This window comes from Parasteatoda tepidariorum, chromosome 5 (assembly GCF_982258835.1).
Source record: "Parasteatoda tepidariorum strain Cologne lab strain chromosome 5, Ptep-v5.0, whole genome shotgun sequence".
Classification (NCBI taxonomy): Eukaryota; Metazoa; Arthropoda; class Arachnida; order Araneae; family Theridiidae; genus Parasteatoda; species Parasteatoda tepidariorum.
In genome coordinates, this window is record NC_141759.1 from 2333246 (window position 1) to 2357370 (window position 24125).

Genomic DNA, 24125 nt, shown 5'->3' on the forward strand with positions numbered 1-24125 from the left:
TAATCGTAAAATTGAATTGGCTGTTCAATGCAGATTATAAAGTAAAACACATAATAAAAAATTATCACTCTTTTAATAAAGTTTCGCCGCTTACGCTTCTCTTCAGAATGTAACGTTAAACGTACGTTATGTAACGCTTCTCTTTCTCATAACGTACAAAGTAATGCTTAAAAATAGCATGGAAATGTTGCACATTTTTAGAGAAACAATTAAGTGACATTCTGGCGTGACTATTAATTAATGCATTCATTTTCTTTTAGTTCCTTCTATTTTACCACATAGTTTAGTTTAACGGAAATTATTGGCAAAGGAACAAATAATTTTTTGCTTCCATGCAACCTCAGAAAGAAGAAGAGAAAAATGTCTCATTTAGATAAATTTCGAATCAGTTTTTGTGTTATCATTTTCTGTCTTTTCTTTTATTCGGTCTGTTTATTTATACGTACATAAGACTAATTAAACACATAGAAAAAATAATCGAAAACATAATATATGAACCAGACTAGTATAATAACATCATTCTTATATGACCCGCAAAAAAGGTAACTCAATAAGTACTCAATATGTTCTATTTTCGTTTCAATTTTTTGGGAAGCTCCTCACACTATTGTATTGATATTTTTTGCCTTGGCTATATTAGTACAATATTAGAAAGCACTCCTTTTTTGCGGATATAATCGTATGAGCTCATGACAAGATTATATCTTTTCATTATTTTGTTTCCCGACTTTTTAATATTTTTTTAAATAAAAATTTGTATTAAATAAAAAAAAAATTATAAAAATTTTTAAAATATTTTATTTTAATAATTTTTCTTCTCATTCGAGCCACTGCAGGTGCATTGACTCATTTTATTATGCAATTATATAGGCAGATGTGATTCTGAATGTTACTTCTAAAACATACCTAAACATCTAATACTGAATAATGTGTATTGAATCGTCGTATTGTAATGTGTTCGTTTGATATTGCACTTTTAATCAGTACAAAGAGAAGATAATTTTTTGAAAATGCGTAAATAAATGATTGAAATTTAACATTTTTATAAATTTTTGAGCAAATACAAATTTTTAATTAATTTTTTTTTTAATCTTATTTTTTAAAATATGGGGAGAAAACAAAAACAAAAAAAAGTTAAAGGGGAAAAAAAGTGATTTTTTTTAATTTTATTTTGAAAGATATTTTGATTTCTTTTACTTACATTATTAAAATCGTAAAAAAAATTATTCAAACATTTAATTAATTTTAGGTTACAAAAAGAAAGAAGCATTATTTTAAATGGTAATACGAGCGAAGCAATAAGTAAAGATGTTACAACATATTCTTCAAAGATCAAATCGAATCGCATCATCGTGCAGTATATTCACGTAACGTTTCAATTCTTTTATTTTCAGAACATGCAACAGAAGAAGAAAAAAAAGAAGTAGTAAAACGACCCTGCGGCTTCTTTGAGGAATTCTCCCCCTACCCCTTTCTCCACCTAGCATAAAAAAATAAAACGATGCAGCAGCTCCCAATGAAGTCTTCTTCGGGAAGTTCAAAATCCACTTAAGAAAAACGAGAGAAGAAAAATCTTAGTGGCATCAATTATGCGACTTCCTGGACTTGGGGAACTCGATTGACCGTCCTTTGAGAAAATTCAATCAGAATAAAGAGTTCCCCTTCTGCTGGTTTGCTTTCAGAAGAATAGTAACAATGTTGCGTTGAGAGCTACTGAAAAAGTAAATTATCGTTCGCTCAGTCATAATTATTTTGATGCAAAATGCTATCGTTTTTCTCCCTTTTAGCATTGTATATATATGTTTATTAATCAATTAAAGAGTGAAAACTTAACAAAATTCTTCCACGTTTAAAGCAAAATATTTCTTTTTTAAATTGATTAAATAATAATTAATAAATTGTAAATTGACCGATGAATTATTTTTTGTGTGCTAATCAAAATAGTAGTAACAATGTGCTCTTCAGGTTTGCTTTCCAGAAAACAATAACAATGTGTTGAGGACCACTAAAAAAATTATCGCTTTTAACGTCATTATTATTATGAGACAAAGAGCTATCGTTTCTTTTTTCTTTGCAAATATGTTAACAATTTGGAGAATAAGCACTTAACAAAAAATTCTTCTACGTTTAAAACAAATTTTTGTTTATTATGATTGTTTAAATAATAGTTTAATGAATGAATTAGAAATTTAGTAAAAATGACCTATTCGTGCTTATCAAAAAAGTAATAACAACTTTGTGTTTGGAGTTAGTAAGAATATAAACTCTCAATAACTCCGTTATTATTTTGATGCTAATAATGCTATCATTATTTAGTTATGAGTTAGTTAGTTAGTTAGTTTTTAGTTATTGGCGCAAGAGCCAGTTGTGGCTATATCGCACCTACAACTTGGTTTTTTATTAAATATCTATATAGTTGTATCAAAACCAATGGCTTTGAGGTATGAGAAGATGTTGTCGTGGGTATTTAGTTATGAAGACATAAATTATTTAGTGGACGAAAAACTTCGAAAAAGTTTTTCTTTCGCCGAACACACACAGAATTTAATTTATTAAAACGATTTAATAATAAGAATTGATTCACTTCAATTAAAAAATGGAATTTTATTTTATTTAGCGTAGTTGCGTTGTTGGGAGGTAAAATGAAAATTAAATTATGATGTACACGTGGCATATCACAATTATTACTTTGATCATTTTTATTTTGATACTATCAATATATAAATCCTATGGTGGAAAAAAAATCAAAGGTTATTTTGAATTACACACAAAAATTATAAATTTTCATTAATATAATTCTAGTCTGTTTCCACACTGAGATCGCTAACTGGATTGCAATTCGACCTCTCCCATTGGATACTCATTTTGGTCTAGCTTTGTATGTATGTATGTATGTATGTATGCAGATACTCTTTTAAAAATGATCTTCTGAAAATATGAAACATATTTATCCTGTGAATTTCTTGATCTCAAAATATTTCAATCGATATATATATAGCACAATAAAGACAAAAAGATAAAAAGAAAAGAGAAAAGCGAAGAAAATTAAGAAAAATAATATGTTTTATTTACAGCTCATAAGCTGCAATTATATAGAACTCATAAAATAAGTTAAAAATACAGAGAAAACATGGAAAATAATATAATAAAGATTAACGAAAAGAAATATTTACAAAATAAAATATTTAAAAAAAAAGCTGGAAAAACAAAATAATAAAGATATAATCAGCTCACACAATTACATCCGCAAAAAAAGGTAATTTAATACGTTCTTAATATGGTTTTACTTAATAAGTTCTACTTTCGTTTCAATTTTTTAGGCTACTCCTCGCGCTATTATATTGATATTTTTTTTCGTTGGCTCTATTAATACAATATTAGAAAGCACTCCTTTTTTGCGGACATAAAAGTGTGAGCTGATGACAAGAATATATATTTTCATTATTTTGCTTTCCGGCATTTTAATATTTTGTAAATAAAAATGTTTATTAAATAAAAATATTTTTTGAAATATTTTATTTTAATAATTTTTCTTCAGCTCTTTTCATTAATCTTTATTACATTATATTATATATATATTAGGGGTATATATTATATAAATATATATATACTAATATACATATATATTAGGGGGACCGGAAGGTAAATCGTTTCGGCACATTAAATATTCGTTAGTCTTAAAAACCAATTTCTTTTTTTCACTCTAAAACAAAACCTCACTATTTACGCGTTCACCTCAATTTGCGCTTTTGTTTTCATATTTTGTAATCTGGCAATCTTGTTACGAAAATATTTTAAATCATTCTTGAAAAGTTTCCCGTACATGTAAGTTCATTTGAATTCACTACTCGTTTTATGGATTTCGTTTTATGTTTTATTCTGTTTTTTCTTTACATTTTATTTTCTGTTTTTACCTGATATTTTTATTTAATGTGTTCTATTTTTGGTGGTAAAATTTTTTTGAGTGCTCCTTACACTATTGTATTGATATATTTAGCTTTGGCTATATTGATACATGATTAAAAAGCATTCTTTTTTGCGGATATAATCGTGTGAGCTGATGGAAAGATTATATCTTTTATTTTCCGAATTTTTGTTTTTTTTCTCCGGATTTTTATTATTTTTTCTTTTTCCTTTTTTCATTGTTCTGTAATTTTTCCATGTTTTCTTTACATTTTGAACTTATTTTATGAGTTCTATTTACTTGCAGCTTATGCGCAGTAAATGAAACTTATTGTTTTTCTTAGTTTTCTTCGTTTTTTTTTTTCGTTCTTATATATATTTTATTTTTATTATATATTTTTCTTCGTTTTTATATATATATATATACAAATAACTTATAAAATTTCTCTATGTGTAAACAGTTATAAAAATTTTAGAGCTTTTGTTTTCAGGCACTTTAGCTTTAAGGTCTTTATTCTAACATAAACTCTCGAAATGTATAAATACGAAAGTTAAGAGGGAGAAGAAAAAAAAAAGCTCAGTAACAAAATTTGTTATGAATAGAGCCCGGATTTTGATGACCTAAAAAATCTCAACTAATGCCCTTAAAAAGTGTAAAAAATGCCCTTAAAAAGGACAAAAAATGCCCTTAAAAATCCAAAAATTGCGCAAAAAAATGCCTTAAATAAAGTAAAAATATTGAATTAAAAAATGTTTTGCTCTTTAAAACAATTATGAGTCATTTAAAAAATATAAAGCAATGCAATACTTGTTCTGCGTTCATTAAAGTTTGAAAAATTTGTTTTATATCCTAAAATAACAAAAAAAGGAAAATATATTGATACCAAAATACTTTTATTTTGTATAGAAACTTTAATGGATATAACAACTTCCATCTCATAATATTACTAAATATCAGAATTACATTGGATTATTAAGTGTTTTTTGATAATTTGAAATGTAAACGAGAGTCTCTTGTCTGAAAGTAAGTTCCTGCAGTAAGTTCCTGTTCCTGCAGAAGCTTCTTTCAACGTCTACTGATGTTATAGGTGCGTACTTGAAAAAGACGGTCTCACTTACTGACAATTCTTCTTCAATTTGAAAAGATTTTGCTTCACCTGTTAATATTCTACAGATTTTCTTCATTGTTTGGAAGCCAGTGTAATAATGAAAATTGATAAAAAATAATGAAAATTGATAAAAAATAATAAAAATAGGAAAAAATTAACAAAAAACTTTTAGAAATGCATTAAAATGCAAAATACGCCCCAAAATTTAAAGAAAAATGCCCTATAAATCTAAAAAAATGCTCCAATAGACAAAAAATGTCCAAAAATGCAAAAAATGCAAAAAAATGCAAATGCCATCAAAATCCGGGCCTTAGTTATGAATCAATGAGCAGTAACGTATTTCTGGCCGATGGCGTTGTTAAACAGGCATCCTTAAAATTAAAACACAACTATAAATTATTATGTTACCTTCCGCAAATAATATATATTTATGATTTACGGAATTAATAAATTAAAAATAATCATTATTAATAAAATTATTATAATGATGTTAATTATTATTTCATAAATTGCATAAAATAGTTAAGCGTGACAGTCAGAGCCCAGAAATGACAATATGAATGTTGAAAATTAATTTATTAAATATTGAACAACTTATTTTTGATGTTGTTGTTGTTAATTTACGTCGCACTAGAGCTGCACAATGGGCTATTGGCGACGGTCTGAGAAACATCCCGGAGGATGATCTGAAGACATGCCATCACAATTTTGATCCGCTGCGGAGGGGATGGCACCCCCGCTTCGGTAGCCCGACGACCTGCGCGCGAAGTCGAGCACTTTACGGTAGCACAGTTAAACGAGGACCAATACCACCCACCCTCGGTCCCTACGCAGACTGATCCAAGTGGTCACCGACCCGCACACTGACTGTAGCCAGTGATGCTTGACTTCGGTGATCTGCTGGGAACCGTGTTTTAACGATCAATTTATAAGAATTGATTAAGTAAACGTAAAACTTAGTTTTGTTGTTTTAAGTTTTATCTTTTAAGATACAAACTCAGAAGTTACAGAAAACAAATACTTGTTTTTTATTTATACGTATTTGTATTGTAATCTCATTGTGTACACTTATGAATGCTGAAAAGGTTTAAATTTAAATACTGTCAAAATGGCTGCCTTTGCGATAGAGAGAAGAAGAAAAAAAAACTAGAGAAAAAAAATGTGTATCTTTCATTAATGAAGATGCAACACAGATTGCGTCAAAACAATTTTTTTCTTCCTTACATTTCACAGCGGGATTCCTTTTAATTAGCGGAAGATGGGTTTTAGTGATTTTTACATCAACTTTTTCTTTACAACTCTTTTTATTTTTACTCTCAAGTTCAGAACATTAAGTCTTTATTTGTTTTGTATGTTTAAAACGTTTGCATTTGGCGTATTGCCAACAAGAATTAAATTGCAGTTACAAACGATAATTACTCAAAAAGATCAATGAATATCTTTATTTTTCTTTAAAAAAATAAGTACTTAAATGTAAGTGAGAGTAAATTTTATTTACAAGTTAATTAAATTATTTACCTATTAAGTGATGCACTTCCTCTAATAAACTAAATGTGTTCCCTCTTCTAAAGAATAAATCTACCTTTTTGAAAATCTCGTATTCTATTTCTTAAACTGTAACCGAAACAGGTCGTTCATAACTCTCTTTCGTTTGATACAATATTTAAAACCTTAAATGAATAAATAATCTAGAAAAATCTAGTCTTTCATTTTCTAAGTGCTACCGGTTTTCCTGCCCGTAGTTTAAATCAGTTTCAATACGAACCAATTTCGATAGAAAAAACGGTGTCTATGCCCTTCCGATTTATTTTTATGGTATTACGTCATTGTTTATAATCATAGACGTAGAGTTAATGAGACACAGTTTTTGTTTTTAAAAAACTGTTCGTTTATTTTAAGTTTTATACATACATTTGTATGTAAATATACATACTAATAAAAAATAAATATGCATAGACACACAAAATAAACAAACAGTTTTCTGAAAACGAAAAGTGCTATGCTCATGTTTATGATGTCAAAAGCACTGTAAACAACGACGCATCTGTGCAGCACCTGTGAAACAATTGAATAAGTGAAATGAAACGATACCAGTTTGAATATTTATGGAGTCACAAAAACGTCGAACTTGTGTAACGGAAAAAGAAATTCTTATAGTTTTCCTTCCTTTTCTGTAATCTGTGAAAAAGTTTCAAAAATATAAAATTTTTAAAATCCGGTTATTTTTTTAAACTATATTGAGTTTCAAACACTCACTGAAATAATTTGAAATTTTTGTAGGTACTTACTAGTCATAAAATCCTCAAGTACATAGGATTTTTTTTTCTTTTTAGAAAATAATTTATGATTGAACTGAGTTTACTGTCACATTTAGTTGTAGAACAATTTATACAAATATATAAATAAATAAAAATAAAAAGAAAATCGAAATACAACTTGCATTTAAGATAACATGTTTTTTCTACATATTTCCTGAAACTTGTACAATGAATGATTACTTCACAAAGATGAAACTTCTTGATGAATCACTCTCTTTTTGTGAATATCATTTGTTCACCTTGAAATATTCTTGAGGAAAGAGAATTTTTGTGGTGTTTAAATATTCGCTTTGTCAAACAGTTGAGAAATTATCTGTGTGACACAACCAACTTTTACATTATGAACAAAATGAGAACAGCATTTCGAAAAAGGCAGGAGATTTTTCAGGCTGTTCTTCTGTCTTCATAATGAACTGGCATTTATAAAAGAAGAATTTGCTATTCTAATAACAGTTATTTATGACTGTTAGGTTTAAAGTTTTGGTATTTTTTGGTCAATGCCTTCTGTTCTAACTATGAAAATGGCGCTAAGTGTCTATACTACAAAAATAAATTCTTCAACTTTAGGAAAATGAATGTAATTGGCGAAGATTTAAAAGGTACAACACATTGCTGCATAACTTAGATTCATAAAAATATGCAACGATTCATAGTCATTGATGGATTTTAAAAACATTTATATAAGTGTTACAATTTCGTTAAGTTCGCAATATTTCAAAATGTTAAAAAGGTTAAAATTTTGAATAATGATTCATTTTTACGTTACGAAATACCGAAAAAATAACAATGTATACAGGGAAAAAAAGGCTTCAAATTTTTAAACATAATATTTTCGTTAACCGTAAAAAATAAAATGTGAAAAAAAATTAAAAATAAAACTTTTTAAAATACTAAACAGTTTTTTTGGTACTTTCCGAAACATATTTTTCAGTAAAAAGTATTCCTTCTGCCAAAGAAAAATTTTTAAAAATTAAAGGAAAGTGAGTAAAAAACATTTTAAAAAATATAACCTTTTAAAATAACAAATCGTTTTCCTTGAATTTTTAAAAGCGTTCTCTTTCATCAAGAATATTCTAAAAAATTTTTTAAAGATTTAAAAATATTTTCGTTAACCGTAAATAAAAATTTATACTGTTTTCTCAGTACTTTCCGAAACGTTCTTCTTCGTTAAAAATATTCGTTCTGCCAATAAATAAGTTTAAAAAAAGAAGTTAAATAAAGATTTAAAAAATTTAAAAAAAGATATAGAACGTTTGAAAATAATAAATCGTTTGCTCGGTACTTTCCTAAAAGTTCCTTTTCCTAAGAAATATTCGTTTTCTGCCTTCTAAGAGAGAGAGAGCCGTTTCTTCACACAAATAATGAAAGACACGTGACTGCCAAGAACCCTTTCAAGAAAATGTGTGTTTGTTTTACTTGCGAAGAGTAGCCAATCTGTCAGAAATTAGGAAATATTTAAGAAGACAAAAGAATGCCCTTGGAAGAAACTATTTTTATTCTTAAATGCTTCCTTCGTTGTGGCATCAAGGCCAAGGTGGAATGGACTGAAAAATCTTCTTCCTCAAAGTGGACATCAGAAGTACCGTAAAACAATAAATGCCGTGACATCCGACATTGCTTCTTTGGAAACAATGACACCTTTTCAACGAAATATTTTCTTTTCTTTGAGACGTTTTTAAACAATTATTTTACCTTAACGAACATGAAACCGTTTATATTGCACAACACGGTATTATTTTATTTTATACCCGATGTTGAACAGCCGACCCAATTCTAAGTGTTCGACTATCAATGTTCAACTACGTAACATTTTGAAACTAATCCAGTAAACTCCTGGATCAAGCATTGGGACAAGCTAGCTTTGGTTGGAACTAACCCACATTTGCGTTACATAGACAGAATAACCTCTCACTGTTAGCCTGATGGCAAGGGAACTTTAATCCATGATCCGTCCTACCACAGAGGATATTTTACGTCAGCACTGTGGACGGTGCGAGGCCGGAAGCAGAATTCGTATTAACCAGCCACTGATTGGATTCGAACCTGGGTAACAAAAATATAAAATTTTTTGACACGGTTTTGTGTTTCGTTAACCTGCGATGCCCAGCCAAATAAAATTCTCATTCGTATCAAATACATTTATTATCAAAATAAAACAAAAATAAATACATAACGTAGAAATGTAAATGCAAGTTATCTGATATGAAAAAGAAATGATCGATTAAACCTTATTTAGAGGTTTCTGCGCTGGTTGCCATAAATTGAACAACATCGCTCATTCATGACATAATCCAAGATAAGAGATAATTGTAAGGTACACTTTAAAAAGATAATCTAACCGCACACAATACATGGTTCGGTGAATTGTCATAATTGTATTTAAAGATAGAATGAAATTGCTAATTATTTCTCACAAATGCTCTTTTCTTTTTGAGATGGAAGGCGTGTGTATATTGTATTTATTTCCTTATCTTTCTTACTAGCTAAATCAAAAACTGAATCTTTCTGATCACTCGTATGTTATAGGGCAAAATTAGAAAATGTTACTACCACTACCTGGCCAATGGCTATAGTTATAGCATTTGAACTGTGACCACTTTTCAAAACGTGCGTCTTCAAAAAATAAAAATTTTAATCCATTATAAAAAGCTGTTGATATTAATAAAAGGCATTTATTCTGAAATATTTCTCAAAATGGGGAAAATATTAATAATTTATTTCCAAAATGAAGGAGCAATTTTTAGAAACAAGTGTGAAATAAAGTAATATTCAGCTTATTATAAAATATTCGTAAGAAATACATATTTTATTTTATTTTATAATCATCGTTGAACAGCCGACCTAATTTTTGGATTTAAGGCTACTAATGTTCAACTACGTGGCCTTGTAGTTTTGAACCCAATCCAGAGGGCAAGGGAACTCCTGTGTCCAATATTGGGAGAAGTTTGCCGTTGGGGAGGACTTTTGGATGGAACTAACCCGCATTTTCGTTACAAGGAGAGGATAACCACGAAAACCTCTCACAGTTAGCCTAACAGCAAGAGGAATGAGCCCTCTATCACTGAGGACATTTTACGTCAGCCCTGTGATCGATGCTAGTCGGATACGGAATTCGTATCGACCAGCCATTGCTGGGATTCGAACCCGGTTCACCTCATTGAAAGGCTCTATCCCTTGAGACATCACAGCTCTAAATATATAGATTGTTAAAAAAAAAACTGATAAATTTCTTTTTAGTGTTGGAAACAAAGAACTAACTGAAGTATAAAGCAAGTGAGCAGTCCTAAACATGAACACATAAGCATGCATTTTTTAAATCTTACCTCACGTACATAACGAAAAGCTAAAACCACTGGACTATAAATTGGTTAAAAACTAAAGGTTAACAGCGAACAGTTCATACTAAGAAAAAGCTTTATGCTTTGATTTACTTATTAATTGATTGATAACATTCTAGAATTTCATTTCAGCAGTAATTATATTACAAGCCGCCAGACGTGAATTATGCCTGGCCGGTCTTGAGAATAAGTGCTCATTTCAGAGCGCTCAAAACATGATGACTTTTAAACTGTTTTCATATTTTTCGAAGCTAATGAGTTTCATATCATTATATCATAAATAAATAGGGATTATTCATGTAGATTGATATTTTTATCATTCTCTATCTGCAAATGAAATATTGCTATAAATATGCCGCTATTAGAACAAAAATTGTTCTTGTAAGAAGGTCAAAATATATTTTTTATAGCAAGCATACTGGTACAAAATTCTTTTAACAATCTTCCTTTTCGTTCCAAAAACGGTAATAAGTAACTTGGAAATTTAATTGAATCCTGAAAAATAGTTCTAGCAAAACAATAAAACTATTTGCGTCATTTTAAATAATAATTTTCCCTCGAGTCTTCCAAATAAAATGATGTAACAACGCTTTTCTGATCATAAAAAACGCATTAAGACGTAAATGAAATGAAGTCCGCTAATTCATCTCACATAAATTTATGACAGAATTTTCATTATGAGGAAGCGTGTTTTTATGAAAAGAAATTATTCCCGTTCAACAATTATGAGAGAATGTATTGCTTCATCTTACTTAAACAAGCGATTCAAAAGAAGATAATGGAACCTATTTTAGACCAGCATTGGAAACAGAGTTGGAATTTCATCGAAAAGAAAACTGTTCCTTTCAGAACATTGGAAAAAAAAATCAGAAAAAACCACAAAAAATTGGACAAAATGGAAGAAACTAAAAATACAGTTTAATACAAACAAATTTAATACAGTATTACAAAGTTTTTTAGATGTATTTTTTCGTTAAAAAAATCAATTTTCATAGTTCATAAAAAAATTAATTTTCATAGACTTATATAAAATCTATATTATTTAAGAGTCAGTTCAGTACTGAACAGTATTTGATTATCTCTCCAAGTAGGAAAAATCACCAACCTCAAAAAAGAAAACTCTGACAAATGGTTTTTTTCTTATTTTTATTTTATAACCGTCGTTGAACAGCCGATCCAATTTGTTTTGAGTTTACGACTACCAATGTTCAACACCATAGCCTTGCCATTTTGAACTCAATACAGAAGACAAGGGAACTCCTAAATCAAGTACTGCGAAAAAAAGCCTTCGTGGAAGACTTTTTGAAGGAAATACCCAGCATTTACGTTACATGAAGAGGAAAACCACGAAAGCCTCCCACAATTGGCCACGCGGCAAAAGGACTCTAATCCATGAGTCGTCTACCACTGAGGACATTTTACGTCAGCACACTGTGGTCAGTGCAAGCCGGGTGCGGATTTCGAATCGACCAGCTATCGCTGCGATTCGAACTCGTTTCACCTCATTGAAAGGCAAACGCTCTAACCCCTGAGCCATGGCTACTGTGACATATTGTTTTGTGATGAAAAAAATAACTTATAATTTTTTTTTTAATGAATAAACAAAAATAGCGATAAAAAACTAAAAAAGCAATCTTATGCCTTAATGCCAAACTCTGATTTAAGTTTTAGGTCAACAAATTGCACAAATAATTAATTTCTGCAGATTTGCTGCTTAAAAAGGTGTTTATTTTGAATTTAAATTTCACTTCAATAAAAGCTTTCAGATTGGCCTCCCGTCTAAAGAATTTGAATAATATTTCAGACTCGGGGAGATAAAGCGTTTTGCCTCCCTATGAAGTGACCACCAACGTTGGTTGGTAGATACGAATTCTGCTCCCGTCTCGCCACAGTGCTAACATAAAATATCCTCAGTTGTATCATGGGTTAGAATCCCCTTGTCGTCAGGCTAACACTTGGGAGGATTTCATGATTTTCCTATCGTGTAATGCAGGTTAGTTCGATCAAAAATTCCCCCGCGACAGCAAATTTCTCCCAATACTTGATCCAGAAGTTCCCTCGTCTTCTGGGTGTTCGAAATGACAAGGCTACGGAGTTGAACATTGGCAGTCGTAAACTGAAAATTGGGTCGGCTGTTCAACGACAGTTATGAAATAATAAAAAAATATTTGCGTTCTAAGTTTAAATCAATTTATAACTGTTTTTACGATTTATATCTGAAAATAATTTTTTTTTCGTTATAGGGTTTAATTATGAAGCTTGTTTAAGTTAAATTACCTATTTTCTACATAAAATTCAATGCCTATTTTTTTTACTGATTAGAAATCTACATTTATTACTTATACCTGTATAAAAGCATATTCAAAAAGACTTCATCAAAGTTTAAATAAAGTTGCCATAAAATTTCAGAATAATGAAGGGTTCTAAGATGTTAGTTATTGGTTCTTAAGAAAAGATCCTTTAATTGCATTAAACTCATTTGTTTGAGGTAAAGTGTTTGGTTCGAGGTAGAACCGGGAGCACTTAGTTTTTTTCGTTCAGTTTTGATGAAATCCCATTTCTATGATACACTTGGCGGTGTTTGCTTTCAGTGACGTCCCTTTCGGTTCACCACAACTTTTGTTGACCTTTATGCGATTGGTTCTTTTATATATATATATATATATTTGCAAGGGGCCAAAACTGAGAGGAACCCCCGATTGTTAACTATTACCGCAACATTAAGGTTGAATACTATTCAGATGTTGTTGTTGTTGTCGTCGGCCATTAAGGCAGAGGGGGAGAGGTTCCCGATTTCCAGTGGCGCCATCTTTGGCCAAGAACTAGACTTCTGCCACACCCATGTATAGGGCTGACCCATTCATACATTCATTTATTCGTCCACAGATCGTAATTTTGACCTGAACCAGAGAATGATCCATCTCCAAATCAGTATCCCCAGATGTATTGATTTATTACGAGAACATGGAGGGCTTTGTGACCCGACAGATTTAACGTGCACCAGTCACCATTTACTCCACTGGGAGTCTTCGGCCGGCTGTATTCGAACTCCCGTTCTCACAAACGTGAGTCCAGCGCCCTACAAACCTTACTTTTCCTAGTAACGAAATATGTCATTTAAACATTTTATTAAATTAAAATCTTCTAAAAACTCTGACGTTTTGCGCTGAACAATTGAAGAAGAAAATAAACACACTACACTAGCCATATATTGGATTGAGTAAAGTATAAATATAAAAAGAAATATCTTTCAGCACGTTAAAAATAATTTATTCTAAATTTAACTTTCATTTACTCTATTTCACACATATATCAATGCACATTTCTCGACAAAAATTACACCAATCAACCTTCTTTATCAAAGGGTACTCCTACATTGAATCGAATTAGCATGTAATTTATACTAGGGAATTTATATTTAATAATCATAGTGGTAGTTACGATACTCCATCACCAGAATTTTACCAGGGATAGAATTCGATGAACGGATAACCACCAGTTGCCGTATTTGTGAAAAATACCGGGCGAACTGTATTTAGTTCATCGGATTTTGAACGCTTATGGTGAGAATTGAACTAAGTTCACGATTGTTTGTGTGGTCTCTCCTGTGTGGCTATGAGCAGTCGAGTGTGTGCAGGATCCAGTTGTGTGAGACTGAGAAGCAAGTACGCATGAAGGACGCAGTCAACTCTTCAATGTAGATGATCCATCTAAGAGGGCGTTACTTTCGATGTAGGCGAGTTCCTATTACGTTCGGGTCACCAATGTGGGGAAAGAGTTTTCGACACTATCAATCGCCATCTATCAAAAGGTAACCCAGTATTGAATAGAGTGACCATGACTTATATACTAGTGAATTGGAATTGAATAATTGTAGTGGTAGTTACGCTACACACATTGATTTTACTCTCCTCAAACCGTTCCTCGGAGAAAGTTTAAAACGAAGAGCGTTTAAATGGCAGGCACATTCGTAACCACCCGTTCGCTCAACAAAACTTTCATACCAGCAAAACAAAAATAATTATTACTAATCAAACCTTAAAGCATTTGTTGCTGTGAGTGACAGAAATGGGTGGTTGTTGACTTCCACCGATGAATGTTGACAATCACCTAGTCGCTTTGGTAAATGTCCGAAATACATACTGGGTATAGTTAAGTGCCGCTGCCCGGTATGCCCTACACTGATGTTTCTTTTAGGTTCAGTGCCTCTGCCCGATACTCCGAGCACTGATGTTTCTCCTAATCTATCCTTAGCAGATATTAAAATATCGAATAAATATCAACTAGTAAATTAATATCAAATCGGATATAACAAATATATGAGACATTCACCAAAGCGACTATGGGATTGCTGACATTCACAGGTGAAAGTCGACATTCTCTTGATTTCGGTCATTCATGGTAAGAATTACACATTGAATTTCAACTTAAAACCTTATTAAGTTAAACTACTTATGCGAATAAAGATTAAATAACGAGCTTCTACAATCGAAATGACTATGCAAGTCAGATAACAAAATGATTATATATATTCCCGTTACAAGTTAAGAAAAGACCATTGTGGTATAAGATTTAAGTAATCATTCGTTACTGCATACAGTTCCATTTTATTTAGTTATAAAATCATATAAACTATGCTTTCAAAACACTATAAAAGATTTAAAACTCGTCAGATATAAATTTAATTCGTGCTATCTTTTACGGTATATGTCATAGAATTATTATTATAGTTTCGTAGTCTGATTAGAATCCTAGATTTCACGACCTATTTCAATAAGTTAAGAGAACATTCGTTCTTGAAAAAGAAACAACTATATGATGTTGCAAGAGCATTGCATTTGATTGGACCACTAAAAATGGTGCGTCTAATGCTGACATCCCCTTAACAAATCAAATGCGAGATGGGTTAGATGTTTTTGAGGTGCACAGGTTATTTATTCGAGCAAGTATATTTGTGGTTTCATCCATCTTCAACTAAAAGTATTGTTGTGCCATATACGAGGTTTATTTTATGAGGTTGAAATTGAGATTTATGGATGAGATTATTTTTGGTGCAAAACATAACCTCATTTTCTCCCTCAGGTATAATCTTTTACAACCCTGAAAAACATCTTTTTTTTTTTGGTAAGGGTAGAGATCTCTAATTTCAACTGAAGTATTGTGATTGCTGACAATACAAGTTTCAATTCATTCCAAACAGAATTTATCACAGACAAAGCGAGTCATTTTAACTTTAAATCTGTGCTGGATAATGCAAGTAGAATTTATTGTCATATTATTAGAAGTAATCAGAAAAAATTTCAACTGCTTTCCAACTAACAAGAATGCTCAAATTTCAACTTTGTATGATACCAATAAAATTTTTCATTATTAGAAACATACAAAATCTGTCGCCATTTTGTCCTCAATCTTTTGAGTACTTTTTTATATAAACTAACAGGCACGAAACAAAAAAGAAAAATAAATTATAACCCAGATAAATAACTTTTGGTCCAGTAATTTTTCTTTTATAGAGATCTTAAAAAAGCACTCAAATTATAAAATAGTACAGAATTAACTTTCAATCATTAACATAGGTCTTAGAGATAAAAAAAAAATGAGCATAACAAGGAGTTTTATTGTAGTTTTTTGTTTCTAAAATTATAAGTAAAATATATATACAATGTAATTTACTTTTGTGTAATGTATTTTCTTTAAATAGGATTTAGATTATAAGATGAGTATGAACGTAATTTTGTTGCATGTTTAAATAGTATTTGTCATGGAATTTTAATGAATACTTTTGAGTAGTACTTTTCCTAAAAAAGGTCCTGGATAATATGATAAGTATAACATTAGTAAGAAATTTCGTTGTATTTTTTAGTAGCTTTTGACTTATTACTCGAAAATTTAAATACACTTCTGGGAAGTACTTTTTCTTAAAATAAGAAGGAACCCGGATTTCGTATTTTTGAATAGCTTTTATAACGAAATTTGATTACACTTTATAATAGAATTTTTTCTTCTTCTAAAATGAGTTAAAACGTGGAATTTAATTTTACTTTTCCGTAGCTTTTTTTCTCGTTTTTTTTTTCTTCAATAAACATTATAAAAGCGTAACTGTAAATAAAATCTCTTGCGATTCTCACACTAAGCACTTGTTACTCTTTTTTTTAAGTGCGGCACTTATGGACGCGCGAATTATAAACATTAAACATATTAAGAGATTGAGATGTCGGCACTTTATTTTATCTTGCACCTTATCATCAATACAGCTTTCAACGCTCAATCTTCAGTCGTGAAAAATAGTACTTTCTTACAAGGGCGATAAAAAAAACAGCTTTTTTTTTTTCGTTTTGCACTCTATTTCGTGAACAATGAGAGCTGTTTTTATCGCCTCTCTTCTTTAAAGCTGAGCTTTTTTTTTCCATTAGTATTTTATTCAATATAGACCTAAAGTAGAATAGACACAACATGTGTACTTTATATTCAGCTTTTTAATACTATTTTATTAACAATTGAAATAAAATTAAAATTACTTATTCAAATCACTTGATATTTTGAAAGAATAAAAAACAGGAAATCAATTTTGCCCATTTTGCTGTAAGAGAAACAATTATTAAATTTAAAAAAAAAATCTGTTAAAAAATCAATTTGAAGATCCAGTGCAGAAACAAAATTTAAGTCAAACCTGGTACAGCGCTAAAGTCCTAACATTTATATTCAAATATATTTATTTAAAAACATATATAGTGTTCATTTTTGACTTATAAATTGTTTAGCTTTCTTTATAGTGTGAATGTAAATATATTTCTTCTATAATTTATGTATTTTTCTTCTAAATGGAGCTTTAGGATACAAATAATGCGATATTATATGAATGCATGTTAGGATGTTCCATATTGTTCTATTTTAATTTAATTTTCTTAATTTTTATTTAAGTATAATTCTCTCATTTTTTTCATAAATACACAATTGTTAATTAGTTATACATCGTGTTTCCAGCAAAAATATTTTCAACACTTGATCAAATTCACGATCAAATTATTCCCGAACGCATCAATTCCTCTTAACGTTGAGCTAACCATGAGAGGTTTTAAATTTTTCCTCTCCACGTAACGCAAATGAGGGTAATTTTCCTCAGAAAAGTCTTTTTCGATATTAATCTTTTACCCTATGCTTAAAACAGGTCTTCTGGGTTGGGTTCAAAATGAAAGACTAAGGAACTTTGATGGAACCGCAAAATTGGTATGTATTGGCTGTTTAAATGCTTTTTATAAAATAAAATAAAAATAAACTATCAACGAGGAATGAATTCAAATTGTTGTGAAATTCTAATTATAAAAAGAGATAGATAAAAACATTTTCCACAAAAATAATAATTTTTTTGAAAAATTAATGATTATTCAAAGTTTATGTATCATCTATGTTGGGGCCTGAAAGTTGAATAATGTCACTTATTTCTGGACAACATTCTCATGGCTGCTTTAATGAATGTCCAAAAATTCTCGAAATGTCACATTTCTCAAGTAAATATCGACATTCACTATATCTCTGGTGGATGTCAGAAATGTAATTATTATTTAGACGAAATTCAGTTATAAATATCATTTTCTCGCTCCTAAACCAGAAAATGTAGACTTTCGACAGTGAATATATAGAATTAAACTTGATTTTCCTCTTCTAATCAAGAACTTTCATCAGCGCAATCTGAATATCGATGTATGTAAGAAATAATGATGCAGCGCAAAAACATTCACCGTCAGTGCATGTTGAATATCAACATTTACTGAGAATATTGAGAAATAATAAAAAAAAAACATTAAAGAATATGAAAACAATTTTTTAGACTACATTTTCCTAATAAAGAGTAACGAGGTTAGATGAGAATTAGAATTTCCACCTGTTAGTATCTATCAGAAATGTAGACCAATCAGCTACTCGATGACGCAATTCATCTTTTTGAACCGGATTCTGCATTTATTTTACACATCACGATTTTTTTTATTTTCAAAGCACACACGGGAGGGCATTCTGAAGAGGGGGGGGGGAGATAAAAAAAAAGCGTGTAGTTTTATATTTCCGGATAGGACATTTCCGCCAATAGATGTGTTGCAAAATTCTACCCAGGTTTGAGGAAAAAGTATTAAGGATTTAAATAAGTTGGACATCCTTTTTTGATGCGTACAAATGTGAGGCAAAATGAACGGTCAACACAGGCCACGGGGAGACTAAATAAAACAAATGACTATTAAATATAATCTGCCAGTCGCCAAGCGATGACTATTTTTTTTTAAATGCATATCATGAGCACTTTATTAATATTAATATCCCATATATATAAAATTATAATATCTTAATTTATTAAAATCTTAATATAATAATAATTTATTAATATCATAATAAATATAGGGTTATTATGAATATTTTATAGTATTTTAAAAATTACTTAATTTTACGTTTGTTTCTTTTTTTTTCTATTTTTCTTCATTTTAGAAATGTACTTCGAAAAATAAAAATAAAAAAAACGAACCACACTGAATAACTTTAGATCTTATGATCGGATCTTCGTGTTTAAGGACTGAATCTAAATAACTCGAGGGCGTAACTTCAGATATACTAATTAATAGGTGCAGCCAATATTTTAAGTTACGAAATCAATTTCTCTGAATAAACATACCTTTTTTTCGCAAGATTCAGATTTCTGACCCCCAAAATAAAAGGGGTAGCGGCAATGTTCGGTCATGAGGACTACAAAGTTTGGACTTTGTAATATTAATTTTTACTTTTTGCGTATTTCGCTACAGCTCGAAAAATTTTTAAGCGAATGGAAAAACATTTTGCTTAAACTTATAAAATTCGTTTATCCAAAGATTTGTTTATGCAAAAAATAACTTTTTTTATTATTTCATTTTATAAAAATCGAAAAAATTTTACATTTTAAGATATAAAATTTTTTGCATCATTTTACATGATAAAATACAAAATTTGAGCGAAATCGGTTGAAAAGTTGCTGAGAAATTTAATTTCAAAAAAGTCAATCTTTAAATATTTACCATATTTTTAAAATTGTTTCGAAAGAGATGCAAAACATTATTAATATCAAAAGTTTTTGTACTCGTTTCGAATTTTCAATTTTTGAAAAAACCACCACTGCTACAAATGCTATAACTTCTGCTTTCTTTTGCTTTCTAGTGTATACACTATGATTTAGTGATATCAAACTATTTGAAGCAATGAAAAAGATGCTATATTATATCTTTTACTTTGCTAAAATAAATTTTGATAATATCACGATAATTCGGAATTTTATATCAAAAATAATATCGCGATAAATTCTACTTTTAGTGCTCAGAAAACAATGACAACTTGCATTGTCGTAGTTGTAGTTCATTCATGTCGCACTAGAGCAGCCCAAATGGGCTATTGGTGAAGGTTTTGGAAACATCCCAGAGAATAGTCCGAAGACATGCCATCACAATTTTGATCCTCAGCAAAGGGGATAACACCCCCGCTTCAGTAGCCCGACGACCTGCACGCGAAGAAGTCGAGCACTTTTACGGTAGAATAGTTTAACGAGGACCCATACCGCACACCCTTGGTCCCTACGCAGGCAAATCCAAGCGGTCACCCACCTGCACACTGACCGCAAACAGTGATGCTTGACTTCAGTGATCTGCTGGGAACAGTGTCTTAACGTTCAGTTCACTGCGGGACCAACTGGCATAGTCATTGGTCTGTTAGCTCAAGTTGAGTGCTAGTCGAATGCTAGCAAATTTCCATCGTCAAAAACAAGAAAGCGAATATAGCAAAAACTTACGAAAAAGAATTTTTTTTTCAAAAAGTGGATTGCAAAGCCTTTTAACTGGAATTTTCTTTCAAAAAATTGAGACATTAAACTAATGAAAATGGAATCGATAATACGTTTATTCTCATACTAAGAAAAAAAAATCTTAAAACGATGAAACGCATTATGCAGATGTATACAGATTTTCTCTTAAAAAATGCAGTTATTAGATGAGTAGGACAAATTAAATAGTACGATCGAAAGCAAACCAATATTTATTTACAATTACTAATCGTTGGTATCGGTACCAAAGTAGAAGAATCTGCTAATTTGGCGATTTTCATTTCAGCGCCATTTTTTATTGTTATTAACATTCTGTTAACTGAGCAAAACACATAAATGTCACACCTAAGAAATCTAAAATTAGGTAGCATTTTAGGAGGAATTTTTGTCCATAAACGGGCTCTTCATTTTAGCGTTAAAACAAAGCTTTCACAAAATATTAAAACTGCATTGGCGATTTCACGTATTTGTAAATAATCTCTTAATTGACGAAAAACACTAAACGGGGTTTTTCTTATACACATTTTCACGATTAGACTTTCAAATTTCGGCAATAGTTCATATTTGTATGTTCAATTTTGGCGTCATATTTCCTGTCACTTTCTTTCATTGAGAAGTACCAACAGTGCCTGATATAAAATAAAGCCTGTTGAGCCCCCGAGTTTCTTTCAAATTTAACAAATAATGTTTTAGTTTTGCCCAAAGAAATGTCAATTTCATTTATGACCTAAGAAAAACTGAAATAAATAAGAATTTAAAATTATTTCATAACACAATGCCATCATCTTATGGATCATACAAAAGTATTTTGAACAAAAATTAAATTAATTAAATGACAGTCATTTAGTCATTCAAGTCATTTTAATTTCAAGTCATTTTAATTTGCCAAATTACAAAATTTGAACGTAACCGATCAAATAGTTTTCAAGAAATCAAATTTTAAATAAACTACATTTTTAAAATTCGGTAACTCAAACTATTCCCCTGGTTTTGCTTAAATTTTGTTACGTGTCAAATAAATTTACATTCTTTACAAGGATAAAAAAAAATTGTATACCTTACAAAGCAGATTTGTCTTCGACTATCATTAAATAAATCATTATTAAAAAAATAAATGATTTTAAAAAAAAAATTGTGCATGGAATTAACTTTGGATAAATGAATTTTATAATAGTGTTTGGTTCGCTTAAAAATGTCTCGAGATATGGCGAAATGCGCAAAAAGTAATCTTAACATTAAGGGGTCTATTTTGAACAAATAATGGGGAAACTATTTTCCAGATTGCAGCTATATTTTGAAGATCCGTCAAAATAAAGTATGCTTATTAATAGAAAACATTTTTTTGTTTATGATTTCGTAGCTTCAATTATATTTGAGGTCAGGCATTCGAGCCATTTAGTGAAAAATCTGACTTTGAGATCTAAAGTTATTTTGCACGCTAGACATTTTGTCGACCTGTAAGATCTGAGCCATACGCTTGTGTATAGATATGAAATGAAATTGTTTATGTCTCATATATAGAGGGAGACTTACCTGGTTTGACCACTTGGATCTTGGTACGAACTCCTATAAAATCCGGAAAGTTGATCATTAAGAGTTCCCACAAAGTCCATTCTCACTTCATACGTCTGTCCGGCACTCAATTGACCCTTCAGGTACAATATAAAAAACTGTTTTTCTTTATCCTCTCCGAGTGAACTGATGGTCGGTGCCCCATGACCGGACAATTCAACTGTGTCCTGCTTGACGGTGATATTGTTGATGTGAACAGTCACATTGTTTGTCGGTTCAAGTACCTTAATTCGAATCTCAACTTTTCCGTCGAAAGAAAAATTCCCCGGTTCAATGTAGGGCTGCAGTACCACATTGTAGTGTTCTGGTATAATGCTTCTAGGTAATCGCACATACGGTAACTCTTTACGAGCTTCGGGATTTATTAAGTCGGAAACACCGGACCTCGAACCACAGGGAGCCAAGTATCCCACAATCAGCCCCACAGCAAGCACGCACAGCGCAGCAAAGCCCAGTCCCGCTACAATCCCCCAGCGTGGAACGAAATAACCCTTCCTCTCTTTGAAACTCAAATTATTCGGTGTCTTACCGCTCGAATCCATACTTGCGATGTTTTCGGTGCTGTTTTAGCACCTGTTCTAATACGGCGGCCTTTCTTGTTTTCACGTTTTACTACTAGCCCCGCCTCTTATTCTGACGTCACTCACTTGATCAGAGACTGGAGGGCCAATGAAAGAAATGAGTTTGTTCTGTCTCTTGGCGTCGTCTACGACATCTCTTCATCTATTTTATTTTTCGCTTTCTCTTTCGCTCTAATTGACTCTCTTCGGGTGAATTAATGTGGGGAAAGTGTTATAACATTCCGCGCTCTCAACTTTTTTCTTTATTCATCGTCGCGTAATGAATTGACTCTATATCGTATGGTTGGATTCGCGCGAAATTAATTTAAGGTCGTGATTTAATTTTTGTGCAGGATCCCGTTTATAGATTGCCATTTTTTTTCCCGTTAAAATATTCCAAGACTTAATGCTCTATTTTTTACTGGTGTTTTTCTTGATTCTGTATTTGTGCGAAAAAGATTTGAAAGCTTATAATTATTTTCTTAATAAATTTGCAGCGTAAAATTATTTGAACAATAATACATTTATTTTTTAACATTTTAAAAGCGGAAATAGATTTTTAGCATAAATTTTGCAATTTTGACTATCCGCCTGATAATTTAAAAAGAAAGAAAAAAAACGCAATTCTTAATTTATAATAATGAAACATCTATTGAAAGAATTCGATTTGAATCTAAGTATTAAAGCAAAATCACTCCTTCAAAATATTTGGAACATTTTTTTTTTCTACAATTATTGAAGAGAAAAGTATTATTTGATTTCCTTAGTTATCTAAATAATTTGATATTATACAAAGTATTATCATTTATAAATTTGACAGGGTTAAGAGAGATATGGCAAAAAAATTTTTTCACAAAATAATAATATTTCTCAAATATTATTATTTAAAGTAATTATCATAAAATGTTATTATAAATTTTTGTCCTTCGCCGTTTTCACCATTAATTTTCATTGCGCCATCAGACTACTTGGAAAGTTCTTCAGAACTTTTTACCTATCTTCCTGATATTTTTAGGCCCATTACTATCAGCCTATATGATAGGGCACTCATCATTTTTTTTATATATATATAACCGTTGCTGAATAGAAGGCCCAATTTTTTGGGTTTACGACTACTAATGTTCATCTCCGTAGCCTCGTAATTTTGCACCCAATCCAGAAGACAAGGGAACTCCAGGATCAAGTTTTGAGGAAATTTGCTTTTGTGTAGTACGTTTTGATAGAAATAACCAGCGTTTGCGTTACACGGAGAGGAAAATCACGAAAACCTCCCCTGGCTAGCCTGATGAAGGAGGAAACTCTACCCATGATCCATCTACCACTAAGGAAAGCTTTCGTCAGCACTGTGGTCCGTGCGAGCCGGGTGCAGAATTCGTATCGACCAGTCATGGCGGATTCGAATGCGATTCTTCGCATCGGGAGATGAACGCTCTATCCCCTGAGCCCCCACGGCATAATTTAAAAACTTAAAGAAATATTTTTTTTTTTCTAATGAA

General features: G+C 30.8%; 1 protein-coding gene across 1 annotated transcript in view; it reads right to left on the minus strand.

Annotated features, from left to right (window-relative positions):
- The window catches only part of LOC107437802 (aminopeptidase N), a 142756-nt gene extending 120057 nt beyond the window's left edge, over positions 1–22699 (minus strand). Inside the window, exon 1 of the mRNA XM_043045904.3 lies at positions 22031–22699. Coding sequence (XP_042901838.2) covers positions 22031–22611 — 581 coding nt within the window. The 5' untranslated portion in view covers positions 22612–22699. The remainder of the gene's footprint in view (positions 1–22030) is intronic.
- Between the last annotated feature and the right edge of the window lie 1426 nt (positions 22700–24125).